Source organism: Wyeomyia smithii, chromosome 3 (genome assembly GCF_029784165.1).
Source record: "Wyeomyia smithii strain HCP4-BCI-WySm-NY-G18 chromosome 3, ASM2978416v1, whole genome shotgun sequence".
Taxonomy (NCBI): Eukaryota; Metazoa; Arthropoda; class Insecta; order Diptera; family Culicidae; genus Wyeomyia; species Wyeomyia smithii.
In genome coordinates, this window is record NC_073696.1 from 259,661,504 (window position 1) to 259,681,743 (window position 20,240).

The 20,240-nt window shown below is 40.1% G+C and overlaps 6 protein-coding genes across 7 annotated transcripts; 4 read left to right on the forward strand and 2 right to left on the reverse strand.

Annotated features, from left to right (window-relative positions):
* The first annotated feature begins 3,088 nt into the window (after positions 1–3,088).
* Positions 3,089–3,901, forward strand: LOC129730878 (nuclear cap-binding protein subunit 2). The gene is made up of 2 exons (XM_055690470.1): positions 3,089–3,270; positions 3,385–3,901. Exons 1-2 carry the CDS (start codon positions 3,205–3,207, stop codon positions 3,805–3,807), a joined length of 489 nt encoding a protein of 162 aa, XP_055546445.1. The 5' UTR covers positions 3,089–3,204; the 3' UTR covers positions 3,808–3,901.
* On the reverse strand, positions 3,851–5,191 carry LOC129730877 (uncharacterized). Its single transcript, XM_055690469.1, has 3 exons — positions 4,649–5,191; positions 4,399–4,520; positions 3,851–4,335 (listed from the first exon to the last, which is right to left on the reverse strand). The coding sequence occupies exons 1-3, from the start codon at positions 4,764–4,766 to the stop codon at positions 3,910–3,912; spliced, it is 666 nt and encodes a 221-aa protein (XP_055546444.1). The 5' UTR covers positions 4,767–5,191; the 3' UTR covers positions 3,851–3,909.
* Positions 5,192–5,269: 78 nt separating this feature from the next.
* LOC129730875 (BRCA1-associated protein) lies at positions 5,270–7,624 on the forward strand. Its single transcript, XM_055690466.1, has 4 exons — positions 5,270–5,548; positions 5,636–5,933; positions 6,068–7,042; positions 7,103–7,624. Exons 1-4 carry the CDS (start codon positions 5,461–5,463, stop codon positions 7,383–7,385), a joined length of 1,644 nt encoding a protein of 547 aa, XP_055546441.1. The 5' UTR covers positions 5,270–5,460; the 3' UTR covers positions 7,386–7,624.
* Positions 7,397–8,708, reverse strand: LOC129730876 (deoxyhypusine hydroxylase). Its single transcript, XM_055690468.1, has 2 exons — positions 8,280–8,708; positions 7,397–8,214 (listed from the first exon to the last, which is right to left on the reverse strand). The coding sequence occupies exons 1-2, from the start codon at positions 8,557–8,559 to the stop codon at positions 7,586–7,588; spliced, it is 909 nt and encodes a 302-aa protein (XP_055546443.1). The 5' UTR covers positions 8,560–8,708; the 3' UTR covers positions 7,397–7,585.
* Positions 8,709–18,282: 9,574 nt separating this feature from the next.
* LOC129728054 (tubulin-specific chaperone A) lies at positions 18,283–18,970 on the forward strand. Of its 2 annotated transcripts, XM_055686425.1 has the most exons (3): positions 18,296–18,410; positions 18,504–18,746; positions 18,838–18,970. In XM_055686425.1, exons 2-3 carry the CDS (start codon positions 18,538–18,540, stop codon positions 18,968–18,970), a joined length of 342 nt encoding a protein of 113 aa, XP_055542400.1. In that variant the 5' UTR covers positions 18,296–18,410; positions 18,504–18,537. The 2 variants fall into 2 exon arrangements, with proteins under 2 accessions (XP_055542399.1, XP_055542400.1); XM_055686424.1 differs by having other exon boundaries at positions 18,283–18,746.
* A 126-nt stretch (positions 18,971–19,096) lies between these two features.
* Positions 19,097–20,199, forward strand: LOC129728051 (golgin subfamily A member 6-like protein 2). The gene has a single exon (XM_055686423.1). The coding sequence runs from the start codon at positions 19,097–19,099 to the stop codon at positions 20,138–20,140; it is 1,044 nt and encodes a 347-aa protein (XP_055542398.1). The 3' UTR covers positions 20,141–20,199.
* The last annotated feature ends 41 nt before the right edge of the window (positions 20,200–20,240 follow it).

The following is a 20,240-nucleotide window of genomic DNA, read 5'->3' on the forward strand; positions in this document are numbered from 1 at the left end:
GAAATTTGGATCCTGGACGACAGCATTTGCTTGTCGGGGATCCGAGAATGTTGCCTTGAGTCTATCCGCTTTGACCTTGTAGACCATGGTCAAGCTCGAGTACTTTTCCTTTAGAGTTTTGCATATCTGTAAAACTCTAAGAGGCTTGTTTTTGGGTCGGAAATACACGACCCAATGTAGACCAGGTTGGTTAACCTGATACATTTTAACCCGAGTTGACTCATCTTTACTGGATGGGATAACCGGGGCAGTTTTACGGGGTCTTTTACGCTTTTTAACGACATCGAAAAAAGCGTTATTTTCATTATTCGGGATGTCAGAAAAATCCATCCCGGACTCGTCACCTTCTGAGCAAGATGAGATGTCCGGTGGAATAGGCAATCCACCTACCGCCATAGCGGTTGTGAACTATATGCCGCTAATAATTATTATATGGAATATATTGAAATACTTATCTATTTAAAACTAAAGAGTATGACTATATATAAATAGGAGAGAAAATACGAAATCGAAATATATCTGTATGTATTACGGAAATAAAAAGTTAAAAAAAAAATAAAGGTTGTGTCACTTATCTTTATATGTATGTGAATCAGCAGCACTGCTTGCGCTGTCTCTTCAACTGCAGAGCGGCGACGCCGTACGCTTTCCCCCCGTCGGGGTTCCACAGCATACGCGCCAACTAACCACTACCACAGCTCCGTACTCCTCTGCTGCGGGAATCGACCTACGCTGATGCTGGACCAGCACGACACCTTTCAGCACTCGCGCCAAAACAAGCACGATTCACCACCTTCACACGCGCACGCAGCAATCGCGCCGATTAGCACCACTACCACTGGCGCTGTTCGGCAGTCGGGGCTCCTCCACCAAAAACGACGCGTATTCGCACACCAAACAACACCACTGCACACGCGAACGCTAAAAAAGAGAGCGGGAAATTAGTTTCGGTCCGCAGAGCACTCTAGAAAAACGACTTTCCTGCTCGGCTGCCGAAAAGACTGTTGACTCACATACGTTGAAATGGAATAATTCCAATGGCTGGGATGAACATCTCTCACTAGTAAACAATTTTATTGTGTTCCAGCTTTAGGGCTTATCAACCGGAATCAACTTATTAACAAGCTGTAAATCAACAAAATTGTTTGTTGGGTCTTTCACCTCGTCGAATGGTTGCCTTCAACCGAAGGAATTTCGTAGCCGCAAAGTTACAGAATGCCTGACGATTGGATGGTCATGGGCTTGAATTCTAGTAGAATCAGGCCATTCGATGTCAAAGGACTTGAACCCAGTTTTATTTTGAGACTATCCTACACAAAACTTCTTCCAAGATTTTTTTCCACCCAAAGCATTTTAAACGCTGCAGTAGTTTGTTAGAAAAAATGATAAGGTCGATAAAGAAGAGCATTAGCAGGTTTCTTCTCAAAAACAAGTGCACTGCCAAAATGAAAAAAATGCTACACGTTCGGAAAATACCACAAAAGATCGACAAGTTCTGGTCGCAGTGGGCCCATAGAAAATAAAACTAAAATAATAAATTAGTGCATATATTTTCTTTAAAACTTTGAAAAAAAATAAGTAAAGAAGATGATTTCATCTGGTTTTGCTGAATTTGGATAAATATTAACCAAGCTTTCCTTAGAGGTTTGATAGCTTTTCACCTAAAATCGGCATTCCCAGGAAAGGAAGGGCTTCCAAAATGGAATGGTACTATTATTCAAAATTGTTCCAAGTCTAGAATGAACGGAATGATAATAAGTTAAGCACGATAAATACGCGTTGACTGAAACGATAGGTTATAATTTGAAATTTCCGTTAAAAATATCCTTTATACAAATCTTTTTCTTGGGCGTCGACTCGACCATGTATTTTAAATAAGACGAGTTATTGGTCGAAGCTTCTGTAATCCAGCCCATAATAAGTGATATGCTTGATTCATTTCACATTTAACGCATAATCAACATCAGGGAGAAGTAAATTGTTGCATATGCAGCATAATTTTTATATCGAAAAACAGATTGAGAAAAGTTACGAAAACTGGCAGCTCTTGAGAAAAGGATTTACAAAGATGTAGTTGTAAGTTTTCATGCGATTACCTTTTGGAAACCATTGCTAGTTTTCCTTTCGTGTAGTATTGTCAGGGGGCTCTTGTGGCTGTCAAACTCCATACATTTTCCATCTACCACTTATTGATTCTGGTACCAGCGTTTCTGGTACCCACTTTTTAGTTGGTTTGCCCTAAAACAAGTGAAATAGAGTAAACGTCCCATTTTGTCGGTAGACTTATTCTCGAGTGAATGTCGTTTTAGATGGAAAAAAAACAAGAGCTCAACATTTGTTTTCAGTACAATGTGCACTTTCAATGAATAACATAAGTTTTGCAAGCATTTGAAATGAAATATTACTGCCGTGATGAATTTATGATTGGTAGGCAAAATATTGACGTTTATAGGCCCCTGAGTATTGTGTAGTTTTTGACTGAACCACTTTTAATATTGTGCGCTCTTATCACTATCAGGGCTGCCATCAGGGTGCTGAAAATTAATTCGAGCGTTTTTTATATGCTAACACAAGTCAACTACTGTCAAAACTTATTTTTTCATTATAATATTGTGAATATTCTGACATGTGTTCGTTATTACTCTACAAGGTGACTGAAAACCTTTTAATATTATTAGTTTTTTTGTAGGGGCCTATAAACGTCAACATTTTGCCTACCAATCATAAATTCATCACGGCGGTAATATTTCATTTCAAATGCTCACAAAACTTATCTTATTCAATGAAAGTGCACATTGTCCTGAAAACAAATGTTGGACTCTTGCTTTTTTCCATCTAAAGCGACCTTTACTCGAGAATAAATCTACCGACAAACTGAGACGTTAACTCTATTTCGCTTGCTTTAGGGCAAACCAACCAAAAAGTGGGTACCAGAAATACTGGTACCAGAATCAATGAGTGGTAGATGGAAAATGTATGGAGTTTGACAGCCACAAGAGCCCCCTGGTTTTTTGTCCAAAATATTTGTTGAACATTACAAACCAAAATGTTTCTGGCTACCCTGTCAAAAGTACGCATCCCACAATGACAGCAGCTTGGCAGACCGATGCTATGCTGATTCGATGATTTGTAAACAACGGGTCTAATTCGTAGACGAAAAATCGTAAATTTTAGCAGAAAATTAAGCTTCCGAACTGTAGTTAGATGACAATGTCTGCTGTTCATACGCCTTCGGTTGCCCTGAGCAAATATCGAGACCAACATTTCAAGGTACGTTTAGTAATTCTATAGTTATGAGGTCATGAACCTCTAAGCATTGGAATAGCGTGCCGCATTCATGCATTTTAAATTCAATTTTATGTTAAAAAAATGTTTTTATTAAAGGGATCACGTCATGAACAGGAGCGGCTACTACGCGTAACTTCCACACTCTACGTAGGTAATTTGAGCTTTTACACAACAGAGGAACAAATTCACGAGCTATTCTCACGATGCGGTGACATCCGGCGGATCGTGATGGGACTGGATAAGTTCAAGAAAACACCTTGCGGATTTTGCTTCGTTGAATATTATACTAGAGATGATGCGGAATCTGCAATGCGGTATATAAACGGAACGAGACTGGACGACCGGATTGTTCGGGTTGACTGGGATGCCGGCTTCGTGGAGGGTCGTCAGTACGGTCGGGGTAAAACCGGTGGTCAAGTGCGTGACGAGTATCGGCAGGACCACGATTTGGGCCGAGGTGGTTACGGAAAGATGGTACAGATGGGTCAACTTGGCGCCCCCAATCTGAGAAAAAGTTAGGGCTGGTGTCGGAAGCGTTCGGATTGCGTTAATACAACTAGAATTACTTATTTAATATAAAGCTTTTCAATGAAATATATGTATGAAACACATACTTTGCTTTTAGAGTTCAATTTTGTGTGGTCCGTCGGAGAGTTGAGGCCCTTTCTTGAGTACTTTCTTGTGCTTCACCTTCTCTTTTTTCTCCGTTTTCTTGGCGCTCTGTTTGTAGGGATTCACGTAATCGCGAGATCGCTTATTTTCATCAATTTCTTGCTCCAGCAGGTATAGCAGCCGCAATGATTTCTGATCGAGTATATTTACGAAGCTGCGGGTAAATAGTTGAGCTTCGATCAAGCGGTCACGCCAGTTCTCGATGGGCTTGAGGATTCTGTACGACATATCCGGCAGATGAAGAATGAGTTCCGCTACCAAGCAGGTATTTTCTATGAAACGAGCAAGCGACTCTATTACTTTCGTATCTGTAGGAAACTTTGAACCGGCTATAAATGTATTCTGCCGTAGTACTGTGCCGTCTTTTTCGATGATCTAGAAAACAAAAGTCAAAGTGAAACAAAATGTTTTTGAATTAATAGATTTAAAAAACGTTACCTCCATAATCTGTTTTAAAGAAAGTTTCAGTAAGTCGTATTTTTTGGAGTACTTCTCAGTGGACAGGAGATGCTGCACTGCCAGTTTGTGTTCTTCCCGTTTGCGCACAAAGATATTCGAATCTATTTTCGATTTAAGAAATAATTATTGCTTTAATCATTGACACCTAAATTGCACCCTGAATAAAAAAAATCAATAAACTTATGTTGCTCCTTTGCGCCAGGCTGTCGAATTGATTACAAAAGGATACAGATTTTTTCTGTTATCTTCAGTTTAGATGTATTATCGGCCGTCGCCTCGTCTGCGGCCAGGACATTAACTACTGCGAGTACTGTTATCACAGCAGCGATAAGGACTCTTTCCTGCATTATGTTAAAAAGCACAATCACGTTACTTGTTTAGTCAGAAGCAAATGGTATTCTTTTTTAAAGTAGGTAGGTTTTCCCGGCCACTATGAACTTATAAACTTAACGTGGTAAAACGGGTAAAACCCAATAATCACTTTGCACTTATCAGTTGAACTCGCGCAACCTGCCCTGCGGTAACTGATTTCATTCATGCTTTCGTTGTCCATGAGAGTAGTAAAAGATCAACCTGACAATTGAGGAATTTCACGCATATTCCCTTAGCATTAGATATCTGTGAAACTTTAGCGGTTTGCATCAGTAATAAAAACAATATTTAAATTTGAAGAAAAAAATCCTCAATAAAATGCGCTAAATATTAAAAAATAGTTTTCTGATGTGGCTTTATTTTGCTTGCTACAACTCATAGAGTTTATTACCAAACTATGAGAGAGTGCTGCCAACAGCTGCGGGTGAATTCGTCAGAAGTTCCTCTAGAGTAGTAGTAGATTGACATATGAAAACATTGACAGCTTCACTTTACCTTTCTTCTGTTTTTATGAGTTTCCTTGAAGGCGAATATTGTTTTTCTTTGTTTTGGCTTTGAGGCAGCGAAAATTTTCTGTAGTTTGCCAATAACGAAAGTGTTTCGAGAGTAAAAATACGATAAGTGCTTTATCCCATTGGTTAAATTGATTTGTATCTATGCGCAAGCTAAATGTCGGTATTGGTTTCGCTTTGCTTGCTAAAAATTGAAATAGTTTTAGACGATAGAAACGGGATGAGTGCTTCCGAGGAGGCTGGCGGTGAGTATCGATTTCATTTTTTATCAGTATGGAAAGTGAAAAACTATCTCTGTTGCTTGCAACCCCTTTCCCTATCCCATGACGCAGAGTCAGCCGGAGCCGTTTCTACCGAGCATCCGACAAATCCTCGTTTACAGCGAGAAATGAGGGGCCAACGAAAGCCTAAAAAAATCACCATCGAAAGCTACCGCAATCGATTGGACTCTGCGACGGAGGCTGGAGCCGATGAATCACGCGGAGTGTTGCCTAAAAGTTCCCGTGAGCAAACACCGATGGATGAAACGCCACCGGCACCGATTCCCGAGTTCCCCGGAGAAATAAACTTTTTCTCCGGCAATCCGTTCGTTGAGGTAACCAAGGGTATATTGCACCTGTACAAGCGGAAGTAAGTAAACCAGATTACATAAATCGATTTATTTTTTACCAGTGCGCAAAATGTGGATGGCGCGTAAAATTATACAACAGCTGCTCTCACTTGTTGGCAGTGGTTATAATAGCTTTTGTTTGTGTCTTTCGCAGCGAACGTGCCGACGCCACCGAAGGTCCATCTCGAACGCTTTGTTTGATTGCGGTACCATCCTCTTTGAACTGTCATGATATCCTGAATTTCATCGCTCCCTGTCACTCGGTTATACAGCACGTGCGAATTTTGCGAGATGGCTCTCCAAATCAGTTTATGGTTTTGTTGGAGTTCCGTTGTGTTGAAGCGGCTTTTGAATTTTACCAGACATTTAACGGAGCACCGTATAACAGTTTGGAGCCGGATTCACTGTGTCACGCCGTGTGGGTCTCCGGTGTCGAGTGGGGAGACGATGGTTGGGCACCGGCTGGCCATACCGAGCTTCCTATGTGTCCGGTGTGCTTGGAGCGGATGGACGAATCTGTGGACGGAGTTCTGACTATTCTGTGCAACCATGCTTTCCATGCTGGATGTCTAATTAAGTGGGGAGACTCAACTTGCCCGGTTTGCCGGTGCATTCAAACGCCAGAACTTTCGGAAACGTCTGTTTGTATGGAATGCGAGGGCACTGAAGCACTTTGGATATGCTTAATTTGTGGCCACATCGGCTGCGGGCGATATCAAGGTGGTCATGCTGCTTCGCATTATCGCTCGACCAATCATACTTACGCTCTGCAGCTAGGCACCAACCGGGTTTGGGATTACGCTGGGGACAATTTCGTTCATCGTCTATTGCAAAGCAAGTCGGACGGAAAGCTGGTCGCTACGCAATCACCGGGTAATGATGGAGAGGAGAAAATCGACTCGATGCAGCTAGAATTCACATATCTACTCACATCGCAGCTGGATGCACAACGGGATTACTACGAAGATAAACTGATTCGTCTTGAATCCAGTATAGCCGGTGAGAAGCAAAAGTTGTTGCACGAGGCGGAACAAAATAGGAAAAAAAATTTGATGCTTGAAAGTAAGATCCAATCTCTGAACAAAGAGAAAAGTAATTTAGAAAAAAAGGTGAACCAGATGTCGTCAAAGTAAGTCCCCTATTTTATTTACCCTATAACCGAATTATTAATGTTATAAACATTTTTCAGAATGACAACAATTATGAAGGAACTGGCAGAGGAAAAACAGTTCGGTAAAACTTTGCAAGCTAACCATTCCTCATGGCAGACTAAATTCGCAGCACTGGAAAAGAAGTGCACCGAGAAGGACCAGGAAGTTGTTGAACTGAAGGAACAGGTGCGAGATCTAATGTTCTACTTGGAAGCGCAGAACAAGATTGCCAATTCGGATCTGAAGGATGAATTAGAAGGCGCTTCCGTTGAAGTTCCAGCGGCTACCAAGGGCGCTAAAAGGCGTTCCAAAAAGAAGTAAAACAAATAGGCTTTTTGATGTATTTTTGTATCGCGCTTTCATCGTTAGTGACTACATTTTTGGCTTTCGTGGCTAAGCATGTTTTACTCGAAAATGGTATTAATCATTTGTACTAGGAGTTGTGAATGTGATACTTCTCTGCGATTGTTAGATAATAAACTCCCATGCTTGAATATCAACCAATTAAATTAAATGCACTTTCAGTGTGATACCTTTCCCAGAGTGTCAGCATATTGGAATTCAGGGCTATTTTCGTACTCACACATATCCAAAGCAACTTCGCAACTCTCTTTGACGACTCTTTTAACGTCTTGCAAATATTCCCTCAAGATTTCTGTACACTCATCCGTAGCAATAGCCCCAAGAGCTTCCGCACATTCATGTCTGACCATTTCATTCTCCGTGACATCCCGTAAATTCTCCGCCAGAAACGGAACACTACATTCTTCTTGCAGTTGACCCAAAACGAAAGCAACCTCGTGTCGAAACAGAGCACTCCGCCCTTTCAGTCCCGTTGCGAGTGCCAACGCCGATTCTTGAGTTCGCATGTTTCGCAAGCTGAACATTGCACGGTACCGGTTGAACAAGGATTCGCTTTCGTCAAGTAAAATTCTTTGCAGCTCCCCAACATCACTGCTTGTCGCTGGAGGTGATGGGTCAACCGAAGCGTAAGGATTGTTATCTACGAAATCTTTTTCCTTGTTTTGAAGCCACCGCACGCGACCAAGTGCTATTTCACAGGTTTCTGCCACTTCCACAACAGGATCGGTTGAATATTTTGTTAGAACGGCCTCAACTTCTGGTGATCCAATGGCACCTAAAGCTTCCGCTATAATATAGGTATTTAAAAAATGTAGACGCAAATCGATATGTGATATCAATATGCATACGAACCTGCTTCATGTCGTACCATTGGCTCCTGTTGTACGTCTTCGAGCACCTTTACTAGGATCGGAATTGCGGCTTTGTCTTGCATCTGACCCAAGCAGTAAGCTAGTTCGTGCTTCAGCAACGCAGAATCGTCTGTGAAACATGATTCAATACTTTCCAGTGCGTTTGGTCCACCGATATTTTTCAGCGTGAACAAGGCCCGAAAACGTTCCTTCAGGGGACGATCCTTATCGTTCAGCACTCTGCCGATGTCTTTTATCTTGGATTCCTCTATTCGCACCATTACCGCTAACTTTAAAATAATAATTCGTACGGCTTATATGTATGTATGAATCACTGTAAACTGTAATACTTCTGGGTTTCAGAACGAGCAAACACGTTTCGGTTTTTAATTTGTCGTCTTCACCGTATAGAATAAACACAAAAATAAAACGAGATGAGGTACAAGAACTGCACGCGCCTGTAATTTTACACAAAATGAAGTAAAATTCACTCAGAAAGTTCTTCTGAAATTGGATATTTTACACTGAAAATGAATCGCACGCTCATCTCAAACAGTGATGAAAAGAATGAAAATGAGACGAATATGGCGCAATCATCGTTTTATCTTGATCTATACAACTCATGATGTGTAACAGATTGCGATTAAACCTGAATCCTCTCAATCCGTAATGAAACGCTTGGTGCATTGGTTTCTGAGAGAAAACAAATACATGATTAGATTACATCGACTCTTAACAGCGAGTCGCTTGTTGTGTTTTTCTCTCTACGCCCGTTATTAGGGAAGAAAGGACAGCAACAGGAGAACATAATGCAGCCTGAGTAGCAGTAATAGCACATACTTAGACATACGTAACACTGGCTCGACGAAAATGAACTGAATGAATTTTAGTCATCGCGGCTCTACTCAACAAAATCCCTTAGAAACTGTCAAAAAGTTGTTTACAAAATCAATGCTGCATTTTTCGAGTGGGAACGGCAGGTACACAACCTCCATAAACTACTCAAATAGAGGTTTTTTACAGAGGTTGGTACTTTCGAGTAGTTCATTTTGTACCAACTTTTTTGGAAGATTTCTTCCTGTGTGTTACGTATGTCTTATGTATGTGGCAATGAGTATTAAAGAGAGGTGAGGAGGAAACTTACTAACACTTGCACGCGCCCCTCTGCTCGCCCTCCTCTGTCCAGATTTCATGCGAAATAGTGACGTAGCTATTTGGGTTTACCATTGAGTTCGTCTAGCTGTTTACATTTGAAGCATTTACTAATACTAGAAAAATGCACTCTCCTCCTCACCTCTCTTTTATGCTCATTGTGTATGTGGTAGAAGTGTGATGCGGTGAGAGGGAAAGTGTGCTGGAAGGGCTGCGGCTAGGGGTAAGACACTATTGATATATTGCAAAATATTTCCAATATTCGATATTACAAAGTATTTATCGTTGCGTTTTCAGGCACCCGTCTACCTATATCACAACTCCTTGACAGTGAAATATTGTCGGAATGTCATGAATGTGACAGATAAACGATCAAACTATATCCAATATCGTATAATATTAACGAAATATTTCTCTTAAAAATAAAACCATGGGCTGAGGTTAACCCTCTAGTTCAGCGGTTCTCAACCTGGAGTACGCGTACCCCTGGGGGTACTAGAAAGCCTTCAGGGGGTACGCGAAAGAAAAATCAGTAATGGCGGACAAAGCAATTATTCTCTATAATACTTCATTTGTTGGCCAATCTAGCCCCTAAAACATGACTGTAGCAATCAAACAAGCTACAGTTTAATTTGGAACCTTAACTAGACTACCACAACATGATCTACCATTACTCTTTCCCACTCTGCAAGAACATTCCAAGCCAGGGGGTACAATTGATATGAAAAATATCGCCAAGAGGTACGCGGACAAAAAAAAGGTTGAGAACCGCTGCTCTAATTGAATACAAGAAAAACTTCATTTCCCCTGTGATATATTCCAAAGTAGCTTGAAAGTGACGGCATTAATGTATCATTGCAAAAATTTTAACCAATTTGACTTCAAAAGTAATATTTAATGTATACATAGTGTAAAGTAGTGCTTTCTTTATGATACAAAGTTTAGTTAAAGTGTCTATTTGCAACAATATATTGGGAACTAAGCATTTAAGGTCAAAATATAAAAGTGCGATTTGCTCGAACAATCAATTTTGCAAATGATACAAATCTCGACTACTTTGTGATAATGTCGTATGTCTAAACGTAAACAAAATGAATGAAAGATGATTTGTGCTTGGGAAGTACAAGGAATATAACTCTCACTCGTTTTGTTTACGTTTAGACATACGACCTTATCACAAAGTAGTCGAGAAATATGCGATTATGGGAATGATCAGCGATTATGGAATGAAATAGAAATAGAATACATGAAGCTGCCGAACTGAATGGATACGATAAAACTTTCGTTGACAAAATTCTCCGGAAACACGAAAGGAAAAAACACAGACAGAACTGCACAACACTACAGCCAGAGAAAGAAGAAAAGCGTTGGATCAGCCTCCCGTTTTATCCAAAATTGACAAATTCTATCCAATCCGTACTTCAAAAACATGGTTTCCACGCTGCATATAAAAGCAATAACAATTTAAAAGATCTGCTGATTAATCTTAAAGACAAAGTGCCTCCGGAGGAAAAATCAGGCATATACAAAATCCCCTGCCAAAACTGCCCCGCTGTTTACATTGGCCAAACTCGGCGTAAACTTAAAGCTAGACTGCGAGAACATAAAACTGCAGTAGAAAACGATCGAGTCAATGACTCAAGTGTGGCAGCACACACTACATCCCAAAAACATAGTGTTGATTGGGAAAAGGTTAAACTGATAAAAAATGTACAAAAAACCGCACACTTAAATGCATGGGAATCCATGTACATCACTACCACTGACCACCCACTAATGAATGAGGACGACCCCCCAATATCGTCCCCTCTCTTCCATCTAACGAAGCTGTAAATACAGTACAACTCTCTGCGTATCAGGATCGGAAACTACCACAAGTAACTAGTCGGACATCGTCCAGCTGATGGGCAAGATCGTAGCCCGAAACCGGTCGACGAAAAAGGTAAATTTACTCCTTTTTATGTTTTGTAAGAATAATAAGTGTTATGTCCTGTCTCGCGTCGTCGCGGTATTATGGAATGATCAGGAAAATTTGAAGTTTACTGGACAAGACCGTAATAAAAATTACCGAACAATTAACACGGAAATAAGTGTGCAAGATCAATATAACTTCTCCTCCGGGGGGAAGGGGGGGGGGAGAGTTCTATCGAACACCAATACTGTAATGAATAATCAGGAATAAAACCCGCTGCGCGGGGCTGACTTAGTCAGTTATGCTTTGAATCAAGTAACAAGTGTTCCTATAAGTGGTTAATATCCGAACTCCTTCTAAGTGGTACTAAAGTACATAATAGGAGGGTGATGGATGAGGAAAACACTGCGCGGGCGACTAAAATTCGCAGCGCTGAACAAGATGCAGCGACTTTAAATCTTCCGTGAGAAAAAGAGCCACCTAGAGGAGGAGGAGTATGCAGAGCTGGAACAGCTGCACCATCCTCAGGAAACACGAAAGTTCTTCCACATACTTAAGACATACGTAACACTAGCAATACTCAGAGGGAGATATATGCGGAGAAAATGTTGTGAGCCAAACGAACATGTCAAAATCTGAGCCAAACGAACAAGAAAGATAGCACATTGAGAGGAATTGCAGTCAGGTACAATAAAGCATATATTAATTTTCACACGTTTTTCGTGTTCTATTGCTAAACAATGAATTGAGAATGTTCCAAAATTGCTTTATCACAGTGATTTTCAACTGGTGGTTCACAAATCTTTTGTGTGGTCAACAAAATAATGATCAATTATGATTATAAAATTATACATACACACTTAGATTTTATTGCTGAGAACTCAACAGCTGATAAATTCAGCGTAATGTTCTACAAGTTTTGGTGGAGAACCAGCCTGTGGCTGAAAGCCACCTTAATAAAGTAAAAAAAAAAATCTACAACTTTTCGGCAGAACTTTCCAGTACTTCGGCAAACAAAATGTCAAAACATGCTGGTTTACGGTAAATCGATATGTTTGCTGAATGTTCGTCAAAATATATTGCTGACATTTGTTAAAAACTTTGCCAAGCTCGATCAGCTGTTAGGAAGTTTGCCGAGATAAATTAAGTGTGTAAACATAAAATTTACCACCTTCACGAGTTTTGGGATGCACTTTATTATTCCATCACATACATAAGACATACGTAACACTGGCGTTTTTTTTTTCTGGTACACGATGCCCCATAGTACTCCGTACCTCGTCCTGTTCAACTTCTCGACAAATAATGAACAAAATGAATTTTCTTATTCACGGTTTTATCGAGCCCCAGAGAAAATCCCATAAGGAACTACCAAAAAGTTATTTACAAAATCAATGCAGAATTTTTCGAGTAGGAACGAGACAAATGCAGGGCTGCGCAGGCACACTGCTTCAAACTCAGGTCTCAGACACGCCTATGCTTTTGCACTGGGTTGTATGTGACTTTTTTTGTGGCTCCATTTCCATTTCGAACCCACTGGGTTCCAATATTTTGCTTGTTATTTTTCGGTCATAGAAACATGGCGTCTTTTCATAGGCCTGGTGATTTTATTCAGAGTGTGGTACCATTCGAGTAGTTCATTGTGTACCAACTTTTTTGGAAGATTTCTTCCTGAGTGTTACGTATGTCTTATGTATGTGGTTCTACCACAAAATTAACGCATCCCACAGAGGCTTTGTACTGCAAGCCGAATGAAGGGGATAAAGATGGTAATATCACATAAATAAGACATACGTAACCTGCATTTGTCTCGTTCCTGCTGCATTGATTTTGTAAATAACTTTTTGACAGTTCCTTATGAGATTTTCCGATTTTCCTTATGAGAAAGCCGAGAAATTGAAAATTCATTTTATTCATTATTTGTCGAGCAGTTGGACAGGACGGGGTACGGAGTACTATGGGGTAACGTCAAAGATGACTAGAACAAGATTCCTGACTCCCAGTTTTTTCATACATTTTGCCCACGACACCTTTACAACGGTTAGTGCTGCCATCTGATGACTTAAATTCGCATAAAACTATGGTTATTAGCAAAACCAATTTATTGTGTATAATCCGCCAGATGAAAACAAAACCTAGATGGTAGCACCATATGAGGATATTGAAAATTAGATAGCCGCACCGTGCAAGGATATTGAAAATCAGATGGCAGGACCATACAAGGATATCGAAAAAAAGTGCTTCACCTTTCGCCACCTGGCCGTCAATATCATATTGCCAGTACACAAATTAGTTCGACTTTTGTTTACGCGCAGCGACAATCGTGTCCGCTGTATAATGCAAGAGTCAGGTATCTTGTACTAGTCATCTTTGGTAACGTGTACCAGAAAAAAACGCCAGTGTTACGTATGTCTTATGCATGTGGAGTTACTCTAATTTACTCAATATTACTCCGAAATTCTCAAATGATTCACATCTTTGATTACCTTGAGAGCAAAAAATATATATGAACGGTGGGACCGAGCAACATTCATGTGTATATTTGCGATGGGAAAAACGTTTTGGGATGGATATTCTGAGACACGAGAGTTACTCAGATTTGCTCTTTATCTTTAAGGTTTTCTCAGAAAAACTCGGGAAACCTCAAACTTACTTGCTGTATTTAGGGTTGGCACTCGCGATATTAAAGCCACGATCGGATAACATTTGTTTTTAACGTTTCTGGATACGGATTGCATCCATGTTGCGACCGATCGAACATACACAGTTGAAAAAAAAACACCGGATTCGGTAAAGTTTCACCGGAATCTCAACAGCTGAACGTTCGGTGAAATTTTCGGTGTTTTCGAAAATTACCGAACAGCTTGTGAAACTACCTACCGCCAAGTCGGTAATTTTCACAGTTTTTTGGTAATGTTTCAAGCCGAACAGCCTGTTAGTTTTACCGGAAGAACCTGTAAAAATGTTTAAGAAAAAAAAAGAAAAAATACCGACCGCACCTGTAAAAAAATACCGGATTGATGTAAAATGTTTTTTTTCTTCGAATTGATAAAAGATTAATTTTATTGATTCGAAGAAACAACGGATTTCGGATATTCAGCTGGTAAACATAGTTACACAGTTATCTTATATTATATTCTTTAAAATAGAGCGTAAGGCAATTCTTGAGAGTTTGATCCTCGAAAGTTCAATGAACAGAAAATTAAAAAAGTTTTATATGAAGTTTCTCCCATGCTCTTTTTACCTAAGGTATTACTTTACTTTCCATATTATGTTCACACTCGACAGCAATTAAAACCAAATTAACTAATATATTATTTTCTGCTGGATATTCTCTATTGATACATTCGCATCTTGCACGGTTGCACGTATGAGAAAAATGGCCGCCTTATTTAAGATTGACAGTTTCACAGATTGTTCGGTAAAAAGTTATACAGATTTCCGTGAATGTAAAATTATGCAAATATTTCGGTAAAAATTAACGAAATTATGGTAAAACTTGCAGATATTACAGAACACTCGTTATTCTAATGCTTTTTTGCCGGAATACCGGTATTATTACACTTTACCGATGGACTGTTGTAAATAATATTACCGAACGATTTTTTTTTACTAAGTGTGTACATAAAGCTGTCATAAGTTGAAAACAGACTGATATCAGCTGATCGCAACTGTCTCGTGGATTACCTTATGTATAGGTATATATTGACAGGCGCACAACTGGGCGCATGACTCTGTTGCGCGCAACTAGTTTGATGGTCTGCGGATTTCTGAAAAGAACCGCGATAGGTAAACAACCCAGTTATAGTGGAAATTTGGGTTTATTTTTTCCCAGTATGCATTGTTTTATTTTGACGCTTGAAACCTATTGATATGTTTGGCTAGAAAAATGTTCACATTTTCTGTAGCATTGGGCGATACGACGGAGAGTATCGATACTTCATATCGGTCAAAAAGTATCGATACCAGAAGTATCGATACTATAGCTGAGATCATTTTTTGAATTTTTGATAAATACATTTACTCAGGGTGGCCACTTCACCGGAAAAACGGGAAAAGCGGGAAAAAGCCGGGAATTTTTAATCGCCGGGAAAAAATACGGGAAAACCGGGAAATTAGGCTTCACGCCGGGAAAATCATCCTCCTACATGTCTGCCGCTTTATTTGTTCAACAGTTTCTGAGGAAATGTCAACATGAGACCCTGTTTTTTTATGTTTACCTAACTGGCATGATTCTGCCGGATAGGGGAAAGCTGGTTGTTGGTTTCAGTTAAAGTCGACAGCGGCTTCGCAGCAAGATCTGCGTCAAATAAAATCAGGCTTGATCAGGTGGATAAATTTACTGTTCCGTAACATATATTGTCAGATTTTAAAGAAGTCAAAAAGTTATCAGCGTCGCGGGAGGCGTATTGAAACTTCTTGTGAATAGTGTTCGCGACGCATCGGGGAGAATCCGGTCAAAAGTCAGATAGGACCGGAAACTTCGAGTCTCGATTTTATTTCGAACCGGACCGGAACGGAGCTACCCGATTTGTACTTCCCGATTTTTGGTATGATTTTAACCACAAGCAGCAAAAAAAAATTTTTACATTCTGTGTTGGACCTTTTGACTACTTGATTTTGTTGGGGAAAGACGCCACCTTGAAGAGCTATTTGTTAAAGATTTCTCAGATTTTTTCTATATCAAAAACAAACAGTAGCTAAATTATTTTTTTTTCAAATTGTTTATCCAGAGTGTCAGTTGAATTTATTTTACGGACCATGAGAAAATTTCTTATACATTACATTGACCCCAGCTCGAAAATTTTAAAGTCCCAGGATCGAAGTTTTTCGAAAAAAAATTGTTTTGAAATAACAGATCTCAACGTTTCATGCATTTTGCATAATGCATGTAGACAGTTTCATGTGCATTTTTTTCATTGGTCACTCTGAGGCTCTTCTTCCCAAAGTCCACTTGAAGTTTTGCCTGAGGACATTTTTCTAGAAGACAAAAACTGAATTTATCCCACGCATTTTATTGGCATCCTGATACAGAAGCACTGCAAGCTCGAGAGAAGGTTGACAGAGAAAGATGCAGAAGGAAGCAAAAAAGCGCGAGAAGGCAAAGATTGTCAACGATTTGGAGATAAAGAGAGCGAAAATTGTGCAGCAGATCACCATGAAGGTACTTGCTAAAGACGACAAACAGCTAAACACGATGAAGGAGGAATGTTTTTCATAGTTTTGTAACACTATTTTTGCAAGGCACAAATAAGCGTGTTAAAATTGATTTTTTTCTCATATATTTTAAAAATAAAACACCGGGAAATTTCACTAAAAATCATCGGGAAAACCGGGAAAAAACCGGGAAATTGAAAAATTGATATTGAGTGGCCACCCTGAATTTACTGAAAACCAGTATTCGATTCAGTGATTCGCGAAAATACAGCAAAACTATTTGCTGAACAGAAAACAGTAAATGAATGTTTGCTGGAATCCAGCAAAAGAATTGATATGTCAAAATATTTACGTCAAGCTGTCATTAGTAAAACGCGCCAAATCGCTGTGCAGCTGGTACGGGATCATCGCTAAGCTCCTGATAGCGAATATGGGACCATAGCTAAGTCCTTGTTGAGCTAGATGAACTTAAAAGTTGAAATGATAATCATACATCTCTAGTTCAACAGTAATTTGCCTATGATCCGATGGGCGGATGGAATCTGGTGCCTGACGGAAACATGGTTCCCTTGAATTAACTGGTTAACCAGCAAATTGATTTATGCTTTGCTGAATGAACAGCAAATTGTCATAGCTGACAACCAGCAAGTTGTATTTTGTTTTACCGAACATGCAGCAAACGACCTGTCACTTTTATGCAATTGAGCATCACTGAATAATTAGCAAATTTCATTTTGCTGAACAGATTGCTGGAAGCACAGCACACCAAAAATCAGCAACATTTTGGTGGTTTCCAGCAATGAAAATTAGATGTGCCGACTTTTTGTTGTTTTTCTGGTATCTATCCGCATTCTCTAAAGCAGCATGAATCAAATGACTTCACAAACAAATACATACAGGTAATGCAGAAATTCTGAGCTTTGGCAAACAAATGAATTAAACAACTTATTTCTTCAAGATTTGTATTCACTGGCCCAATGGGCTGTGAAGCTCCCGTCTTATTTGAATAAATTATTGACACACTTCCATATTAATTGATGAGGAAGTTGATGACATAAAAAAGTTAGATATGTCAGCGAAAATAAGATAGTGAAGTCTACCGTTGAATTTTTCTAACTAATAAATATTGCATTTTTTTTTTCACTTGTACTCTAACTTGTGTCGACGGAAAGCATGAGTTAGTTTCCGCTTGCAAATATTCGATCTGAACAGTGTAACCAGAAAACTTATATTTGTTTTTAAAATACAGTCAAATTTCGCTCGTTGGGCTATGTTTAGTTGGGCTACGTTTTAGTTGGGCTCCCGCTCGTTGGGTTATAGCCCAAATAAATCGAAGCCAAACATCATTTCTGATAACGTTGAATTTCGTTTGAGGGGTTTGTGGATGCATTTTAACGCAGAAAGTAGAAATAATTGAAATAAAAACCAATGAAGCTGAGTATAAATGTAAACAAACAATATTTTAATCAATTGTCAGAGAAACAATATAAGTTTTGTGAGAAACAATATAAGTTTTGTGCCCACACGATGTGTGGGCTCCACTGACGCTGACAGACAGCATAACATAGCGTATCAAAAGTGGCGGTGATCTCGTGTACACATTGAGATGTTAGCCCTTGTAACATGTCAGCTAGCTGGTCCGTATGCATAAAAGAATATCGATACAAATATCGCGGTTTTCAGTATCGATACGGTCGAGTATCGGACGCTTGTGTATCGATCCAAAAAATCGAAATATCGTCTCAAAAGTATCGATATTTCCGATACCGATACAATATCGCCCATTGCTAGTTTTCTGTCATAATGGCAACCATGCACAAACCTTGCATGTGTTGAGCGCTTTTTGTGTGCAGTTTTTTTGCTCTGATTTTCTGAATGCGGTGCGTTTACCTCGCTAGTACGACCCCGGCGGTGAGTCATTAGTTCAAAACCAGTCAGAGTCATCTTATTTAGAGTATTTTGTTCGTTCCGCAACGAAATCATTCCTCATTTTGCTGGATCCAGTCGAAGCGTGAGTCCGTTTTCATTAATCGTTAACATGTCCGATCCAAGGTTACGACAGCTCACTATTAAAACCGGTGTTGTGAAGCGTTTGTCCAAGGAGAAAACCGTGTACGAGAAGGAAGTCGTCACGCAGCAGAACCGCATCGACAAATTGAAGGCAGCCGGATCGGATGATCATGATATTCGGAAGCAGGAGGAAGTTCTGCAGGAATCACTGATGATGGTTCCGGATTGCCAGCGAAGGTTAGCAGAGAGCGAACAGATGGTTACTTTCATAGCTAGAGTGATCAAACTATTTTGGGTTAATTCAAACTAATACCTTCTTTTGTTTCAGATTAGCAAAAGCTTATGAAGAATTGAGTGAAATGCTGAAAAACGAGGAGGAACTGAAGGAGAGCGAACAGTACATTGCAGCAGTGACGGTTCTGGAGGACGCCAAAGTAAACCTACCTCGGCAGCTGTCCTAATGCTGCAAAACTGACCTTCATTTCCAGTTAGATTATAAAACGGCTTCTGAGAATATTTAACCATAATTTTTAAGATATCCTGGTTTGAAACACACTAAAAATTTCACTTAACGCTAGTGCTTAAACATGTTACGATTGCCTGTCTTCGATCCCACGAGACCGCCCCCGTTGACCATATCGCAGCCCCATTTCAACCCCGGTTCAGATCAAAACTTCGTTGAAAGCTTTCTTAATGCAAGAGGTCATTTGAAAAAAATTGCACCGCGCACAAACAAGTCCACCACGACGTCGATCAGTGAACTTAAAGCCACTCTTACCAGCCTGGTCACAGAACTCGATCGGCTAAGAAGTGAGAAGGAGTCACTCGAAAAGAAAATCGATCTTTTATCAGAAACAGAATGGCAAATTGCGGCTGAACGATTGCAACAGATGCAGCTGCAAATAGAGGACAAACTGCTGCAAGTAACCGATGCCAATGTTTACGGGCGGCTTAAACAGAAAATACACAAACGACGCAAGAAGCGTGCCTGGCAGAAACGGCGGAATGCTCAATTGCGCCAGCAAAAACAAGATCAGTTGAAAGATCGCAAAAAGTTAGACGAAAGTATTTCTGTGTGGCAACAGGAGCAGCAAAAGTTGTTCGAGGAAGAGAAGCAAGTTCTACAGCAGATGGAGCAAGCCAGTCACTTTTTGACTGACGTTTATCGCCGCAAAGCAGCTTGTAAACGGCACCTGGCAAGATTCGAAAAAATGCGAAACAATTCCTCGAGTACACGAAGACACGACGATGAGAAACGATTTAGCGCGGAACTTGTAGAATTAGTCAAAGTTTGGAGCTCGAAACTTACGGAATGCATTAAGGAAGAGAAACGTATCAAAGATGTACTGGCGCGACGTTCGGCGAGTAATTACAAGCGGCGCGTTGAAAACGAATGGAACCGGGCACTGTTTGGTGATGTGGTTCCTAAGAAGTTCGAACATCCACTGCTTGGGGCTGAACGCAATCCAGCGGTCATGATTGAAACGCGGTGGGCCTGGGATGCCTGTCTTGTTGACGATGCGGACGATAGTCAGCTGCAGCAGGCCAGTACCATTCCCTTGGGGTGGGTATTGCCACCGAAAAATCCTTCACCGGAGTGGGAGCAGTACCGGACTGCTCAGTCCAACTGATAAACACATTATTTCTAACAATTAGAGCTCGATAATAAATAACCTTTATGTATTTAGCAGTTGAAGGGGTTCGATTAGAAGATGACAGTTTCGGAACATT